Source organism: Pundamilia nyererei, unplaced genomic scaffold (genome assembly GCF_000239375.1).
Source record: "Pundamilia nyererei isolate P.nyererei 1_Seehausen unplaced genomic scaffold, PunNye1.0 scaffold00204, whole genome shotgun sequence".
In the NCBI taxonomy this organism is placed as follows: Eukaryota; Metazoa; Chordata; class Actinopteri; order Cichliformes; family Cichlidae; genus Pundamilia; species Pundamilia nyererei.
The window spans coordinates 396370-404025 of NW_005187605.1; the positions used below are offsets into that span (position 1 = coordinate 396370).

A 7656-nucleotide genomic window follows, 5' to 3' on the forward strand; every position below is an offset into this window, starting at 1 on the left:
TGCTGCATTAACATCATCTAGCAGACCTTCTGAGGGTACTTCACGTAATCTTGGTAACCGACTATGGGGGATACAGGTTTCAAGCTTACCTTCACCCTTCACATCTTCTCGAGCTCTTCTCTGAGCCCTTGGTATTTCTCGAGCTTCTCTCATTCCTTCTTCCTGATGTTGCTGTCATTCGGGACCACTACATCGATCACTACCGCCGTCTTCTTCTGTTTGCCTACCACCACTATGTCTGCTTGGTTAGCCACCACCATTTGTCCATCTTTATCTGGAAGTCCCACAGGATCTTAGCTCGGTCATTCTCCACCACCCTTGGGGGAATCTCCCATTTTGACCTCGGGACTTCCAGGTTATACTTGGCACAGATGTTCCTGTACACTATGCTGGTCACTTGGTTATGGCGTTCCATGTATGCCTTGCCTGCTAGCATCTTGCACCCTGCTGTTATGTGCTGGATTGTCTCAGGGGCATCTTTACACACCCTGCACCTGGGGTCTTGCCTGGTGTGATAGACCCAAGCCTCTGTGGATCTTGTGCTCAGAGCTTGTTCCTGTGCTGCCATGATTAGTGCCTCTGTGCTGTCTTTCAGTCCAGCTTTGTCCAGCCACTGGTAGGATTTCTGGATATCAGCCACCTTCTCTATCTGCCGGTGGTACATACTGTGCAGGGGTCTGTCCTTTCATGATGATTCTTCGCCTTCCTCCTCTTTTTTGGGTTTCTGCTGCCTGAGGTATTCACTGAGCACGCTGTCAGTTGGGGCCATCTTCGTGATGTATTCGTGGATGTTCGTTGTCTCATCCTGTACTGTGGTGCTGACACTCACCAGTCCCTGGCCTCCTTCCTTCCGCTTGGGGTGAAACCCTCCATGCATGGTCAGGAGCTTTTTTGTCTTGACAGTGGCTTCTATCTCCTCCTTTAGCCAGCTTATTATCCCAGCCGGGTACCTTATCACGGGCAGGGCGTAGGTGTTGATAGCCCAGATCTTGTTCTTACCGTTCAGCTGACTCCCCAGGACTTGCCTGACCCTCGGCAGGTACCTGGTGGTTGCAGCTTTCCTAGCGGCCTCTTCATGGTTTCCATTTCCCTGTGGGATGCCCAGGTACTTGTAGCTGTCCTCTACGTCTGCAATGTTGCCTTCTGGTAGTTCAAACCCCTCAGTTCTGACTACCTGCGCTCTCTTTGTTATCATCCGACTACACTTTTCCAGTCAGAACGACATTCTGATGTCATTGCTGTATATCCTGGTGGTGTGGATCAGTGAATCAATGTCTCGTTCACTCTTGGCATACAGCTTGATGTCATCCATGTACAGGAGGTGGCTGACAACTGTTCCATTCTGTAGTCGGGATGTTGCAAAAAACAGCAAGTTGAAGGTACAATTCCTTGAGTTATGAAATTTCCTGTCTGAACATCCTTGACATTTTGAGCCAGCTGGTTGAGTGTAAATTAGCAAATTAGCTAGCTACTTAAAAACAAGAGATATTTCAGTTTAAACTTGCAGGTTATTAAAAAAAATGCCAGCACGGCAGTAACACGTACCAGCCACTCCGGATTGCTATGGAAACCTAGCCTCCAGTCCTGCCTGCAACGTTGACACCTTCCTACCAGATGTGCTGAACAACTTTTATGCACGTTTTGACGCTCAGTGACGTGTTGGCAAGGAAGTCCACCCGCTCCTCACAACAACCAGATTCTGTATGTGACCTCGCCTGATGTGAGAAAAACTCTTTAAAAAGTTAACCTACTGAAGACTGCTGCGCCAGATTAAATCCCTGGGAGAGTGCTCAGAGAATGTGCAGACCAGCTGACAGATGTCCTCACTGATATCGTCAACCTCTCTCTGAGCACTGCTGTCATCTCAACGTGCCTCAAGGCCCCCCTTCGTTCCTGTGCCAAAAAAGTACCCAGTGTCCTGCCTCAATGACTATCTTCCCGTTGCACTCATACCCATCATGATAAAGTGCTTTGAGAGGCTCGTCATGAGGGACATTAAGACCCTGCTGCCAACCACACTTGACCCACTGCAGGTTACACTGCACCACCTTACAACTTGCCCTCACCCACCAGGACGATAAAGACACATATGTGCGAATGCTGTTCATAGATTTCAGTTCAGCATTCAACACAATAATTCCTCAGCATTGGAAAACTGAGCCTGCTGGGCCTGAAAACCTCCCTCTCCATCTGGATCCTGGTCTTTCTGACGTAGGTTCACGTGTTGCGATCGCGGCTCAAGAGTTGGCAGTTCGTCTTGTAATCGGAAGGTTGCCGGTTCGAGCCCCAGCTCCGACAGTCTCGGTCGTTGTGTCCTTGGGCAAGACACTTCACCCATTGCCTACTGGTGGTGGTCCGAGGGCCCGGTGGCACCAGTGTCCGGCAGCCTTGCCTCTGTCAGTGCGCCCCAGGGGAGCTGTGGCTACAATGTAGCTTGCCATCACCAGTGTGTGAATGTGTGTGTGAATTGGTGGATCACTGAATGTAGTGTAAAGCGCTTTGGGGTCCTTAGGGACTAAGTAAAGCGCTATACAAATACAGGCCATTTACCATTTAGTGACGTCAGACAGTCCGGATCAGTAACAGCATCTCCAACACCGCCAAACTGAGCACTGGAGCCCCTCAGGGCTGTATGCTTAGCCCACTAACCGCTAACTCACGACTGTGCACCAATGCACAGTTCAAACCAGATCGATGATGACCCGACTGTGGTGTGTCTTATCAGCAAGAACAATGAGTCAGCATATAGAGACAGGGTGCAACAGCGGACTGGTTTAGCATCATCAACCTGTCTCTTAACATGGACAAAATAAAAGAGATGGTTGTGGGCAGTTTAGCATGTGTGCACATGCCATACGGCTAAGAGTGGCTGGCTTGGGTTTGAATCCGACCGCATGACATCCGACCCTCTCTCTCTCCCTCCACGTTCTTGCTCTTAGTTTATTGTCTCTGTCAATAAAGGTGAAAAAGGCCCAAAAACTAATAGATGGTTGTTAAGATCACTGTCCACTTTACATCGATGGATCCTCTGTGGAAATCGGCAAGAGCACCAAATTCCTTGGTGTTCACCTGGCAGAGAACCTCTCTCCTCCTGGTCAAAAATTGTATTGTGCATGTTCCTGGGTATCAGTATCAAATTTCAAATTCTAACCCTGAAATTCAAACAACCCTAGTTCCAACTAAGGTTCTTCTTTTTTTAGGGGGGTCTTTTTGTGTGCTTTTTTTTTATATTAGAGCAGAGGGTGGGAAGACACAGCAAAAGTCCACAGGTTGGACTTGAACCAGGGACAACTGAACTACACCAGCACTCTAGGTCCTACTAATGTTTACATTTTTGTATATTCCTAAGGGTAATGAGTTATTCCTGACTATGTCAGTAATGGTTTTAATATGGTGCAGTTATAGCAACCACAGATAATGTTGTTTAGCCACAGTTTGTCCAGTGTGGTTCATGTGATGAAATGAAAGTAGTCGAGTCCCAGTAAAAGTTTCCACACTTAAGATCAGCCGTAAATGGAATGCTGGCCATAGAGAAGATTAGCAGTGAGTGACATGACAGTAGTAGTAGTTTGACATCAGAGCACAAAAAGAAAAAAAAGAGTAATGACTTCCATGAGATAAAGAACACGAGGGAGAGGCAAAGAACAGGGTCAATCCACACTAGAACGAAGCTGAGCAGTGGTTGAGTAGTAGCAGTGTTCAGGGAAAGATGGGGGGGTACAGATTTTTGTTGAATCAGTAGGACCAGATTTGGCTAACCTCTTTCAATTTCCCTGATCCTCCATGCTCTTTCTTAGCCTTTCTCCAATGGCTTCTCCCTTCTTCCTCATCGTCCTTTTCCTTCTTTCTCAGTCTGCATCTCTTGCTCCCCCCAGTGTTGGAGGCTGTACTGCAACCTGCTGCAGAGCTCATTGACCACAGAGAGTGAATTTGGCAATACCAGAGATCTGGGTTATCACTGTCTGTGGGGAAGATGGACTTGCATGCTGAAGGAAGACCCATCAGTGGGCAGACCAGAGAGTCCCATTCAAGGCCACTGGGGGCCATCAAACTACAGTTATGTTTGTGTAAAAAGCTGAATTAAAAAAAATTATTGAGAAGCAAAAAGAGAAGCAGCTATTGGTGACGACATGCTTAGGACTGCGGTAAGAGCTGGAACTGGACAGAAGGATGACAGACTTGAATCTACTCACATCGTCTTGGATGTCCAGGTTGCAGCCAGCTTTGAGCAGGACACGAACAACATCAATATGGCCTTTGTAGGCAGCCAAGTGTAAGGGACTTCTGCCATACTATGGACATAAAACAAACAGTAAGACAACATCAGAGTGCACATAAGATTATCACTGGAGAGTCAACTGAAAACCCAATTCCCAGTCCATGCTTTAAAAGTATAGTACACATTTTGCACAGAAAATAAACAGTGCATTACAGTGTGTTTCTCCCCAATATAAGGACCCTCAAATATGAATGTTATTGTATACATTTAGACAGTAGAATCCATATTTTTGCTGTATATATGTATATGTACTGTCAATCTGTGGCACAGTACCAAAACAAAGGAGGTCTGGATCAGCTCACTGTTTAAAAAAGCCATAATCTCTGATCCTATGGGTATTATCCAGTAGGCAGTGTAGAGCTCAGGTGGAGCCAGTGGGTGAGGGGACCCGCCCAGAGCTGATTACCTTTCTCCTCAGAGTGTCTACCCCACTGCCTCTGATAAAAGCCGCCCCCAAGTAGCCTTGCAGTCCCAGCATTCACGAGCCACACCCGTTAAAGGAAACTCCCCTCTAGATCCCTCGAAGTCCCTAAAAGACTGTTACTTTTAGGCTAGAGTAGTAAGAGCTGTTTATACTTATGTCCACCACTTTGACTTTTTAAATGTTCAATATTTTATTAAAGCAATTAACAGGAGCAAAGCAGAATCAAATAATAATAACAAAAACAAAACTATAAAAAAATAAAATAAAACAAAACAATAATCAAAGCATTTGAGTTATACTTTTCTATTTAATGCACTCTGACACGATGATTTTTTTTCTAATTTTCGAGAGGAGAGAGGTTGAGAAGAGACAAGTACATCCAGACCTGAAGATGCACTTATCTATGTTTTTGGTGTTGATAATAACAGTCCAACGGGAAACCACAGGAAAATAGAAGTTGTAATCTAGCAGGAAAACAATGGAAATCCTATTGCTGTTTCAGACTTATAATCTAACACAGCAAAAATGAGCAGAGAAAAAGCCAAAAAAAACACAAAATAGGTTTTTAAGTTCAGAGTTTGGACAGCGGTTAATTCCTCTGATGTCTCTGCTGGAATTTCAACTGTAAAATCCTAGATCCAAGAGTTAAAAGTTTGTCTTCTGAACTGCTCCTCTCGCAGAAGATAAAGAGTGTGAGTGAGAGGCCTGTTATTAAAATCCATCCATCCTCTCCTGCTTATCCTTATCAGGGTCGCAGGAGACTATCCCAGCTACCAAATGGCAAGACAGATGGATAGATTGCCACTCTGTTGCAGGGCTAACACAGAGAGACAGGGAATCAGAGGAAGTCAGAGAACCCAAAGAGAACACACGCAAACTCCACATAGAAAGGCCCCAGCTAGATGGTAGAGTCAAACTTCCACCTTCTTGCTGTGAGGTAACAGTGCTATTCGTTATATAGTTTAAACTTAGACCTGATTATATTCTGATCAGTATTAAGCAATTAAGCACGGTTAACTGTCTGCGTAACCACACATAAATTATAGCCCCTTTTCTATTAGTACCTACTCGGCCGGGGCTCAAGCAATCCGAGCAGGTAATAAATGTGACGTGGTCAGATTGCATGCCACTGACTGGCTGGTCAGTGGCTCGTTCAAAAAATCAAAACCACAATTTATGAAACTGGCAACGAGGGAAATGGCTCCAAAAAAACACTGCCGTGTTCCCTGGAGTCTGATGAAAAGCCACAGCCCAAGCAGCAGGTATATCGTTAGCTTCATGTCCACCTTTGTCTCATATTAATTACATCACAGGACGTGCAGATGTGTTGCTATGATGACAAGCACACACAGGGTAGTACTGGGTTGTAATGGAAAACTAGTTGAGCTGAGTCGAGTTGTGTTGATCTGTGGCTAATCCGGGTAGGTAATAATGAAAAAAGGGCTTATGATTCTGTTACAACAAACTTAATACAATTTCTCTTAGAATCTCAGAATCACGTATAACGATAGGTTGGGACACAGTGCCTCTCCCTTAGAGATAGGGTGATAATTTCAGCCATCTGGGAAGGGCTCAGAGTAGAGCAGCTGCTCCCCCACATCGAAAGGACCCAGTTGAGGTGCTTCCAGCATCTGACAAGGATGCCTCCTGGGCGTCTTCTCAGTGAGGTGTTCCCGGCAAGTCCCACTGGGAAGAGACCCCGGGGCAGACCCACATTGGAGAGATTGCATGCTTGGAAACGCCTTGGTGTTCTCCCAGACAAACTGGAGGAGGTGGCAGGGGAGAGGGCCTTCCAAACATGAATGTTTGCTTCAAGAGCCATAATTATCTTGGCCTGCCACTACCTCTTAGCTGCCTCCGGAGTCCCACAAGCCAACCTAGCCTAATAGGAGTCCTTATTGGCTCATTTCAACTCAGGTGTAAACACACTCCTAAACCACAAGGAAAGTCTTCCCAGAAGATTTGAAGCTGTTATAGGGAAAAGGGTAGGCCAATATGTGAAAGCAGATGAGTGAATACTTTTGGCAATATCGTGAACATTCTTGCAGACATGACACAGTTATGAATATAGATATAATGAAGGCAATGTGGGATAACACTTTGATGTTAACCTTACCATTTTCCAATAACAGCAAGCTAACACTGATGTTAGTTCAATGACTAATCCTGAAAATTTCAGCATATAGCAGCAGCTTAGTCAAACCATATACTAACGTTCACGGGCAACTGAATAGTGTCTGTAATTGATAAATCTGTTTCCTAGCAGAGGGGAGACGAGTTGCCCTGTTTATTTAGAGTAAGAAATGCATACTTTATTTGGAAAAGCATAGTGTGGACTCAGCTTTCGACCCAAGACATATATAAAGAATGAAGCACAGCCCTAAGGAAGCTGTGTCAGTGGAATCCATCTGGCTCTACAGCAGCTCAGCTGTGATAGTGTTAAACATCTGGATCCCTGCAGCTCAGTGCCAACTTCAACTCATTATGTTTAATTGAAACATGCAAACAGCGTTTTCTTAAATGCAAAAATTATATAAATAATCTCAAGTATAGTCAAATATCAACTACATAATCTAAACAAAGGCATAAAAATGTACCTTCAGTCTGTCTTTTTGGAAGGTTTTCTGAAATTAATAGCAGTTTTGTGCTGAAAACATGTTATGAGCATGTACACATTAATTAATATTAATATTAATATTATTAATTCAGTGTCTAACTTAACAACCCTCAGGTCAGTGGCTCAGAGTTTAATGGTCCATGTATATGTAAAATGTACATGGACCAAGTACATCCCATCCACCCTTTAGACTCACCCCTGTTTGCTGCAGGTATCACTTCCATATACAATAGAATAGCTGCCGTCAGCCTTCAGTAAGCTGTATAATTTAACAAGTCTAGTATCAGACTAAGTTAACAGGTCATCTGCATCTGTTTTAATACAACTTCTGAAGGC

At 44.7% G+C, this 7656-nt stretch overlaps 1 protein-coding gene across 4 annotated transcripts in view; it reads right to left on the minus strand.

Annotated features, from left to right (window-relative positions):
• Nucleotides 1-7656, minus strand: part of ankrd6b (ankyrin repeat domain 6b) — a 68335-nt gene that overhangs the window by 33633 nt on the left and 27046 nt on the right. For 2 of the 4 annotated variants that reach the window (XM_005747770.2, XM_005747769.2), the window contains exons 2-3: nt 4194-4292; nt 3760-4036 (exon numbers count right to left, since the gene is read on the minus strand). In XM_005747770.2, the coding sequence (XP_005747827.1) occupies nt 3760-4036; nt 4194-4291 (375 nt within the window). In that variant the 5' untranslated portion in view covers nt 4292. The remainder of the gene's footprint in view (nt 1-3759; nt 4037-4193; nt 4293-7656) is intronic. The other 2 variants (XM_005747772.2, XM_005747771.2) reach the window with 1 other exon arrangement.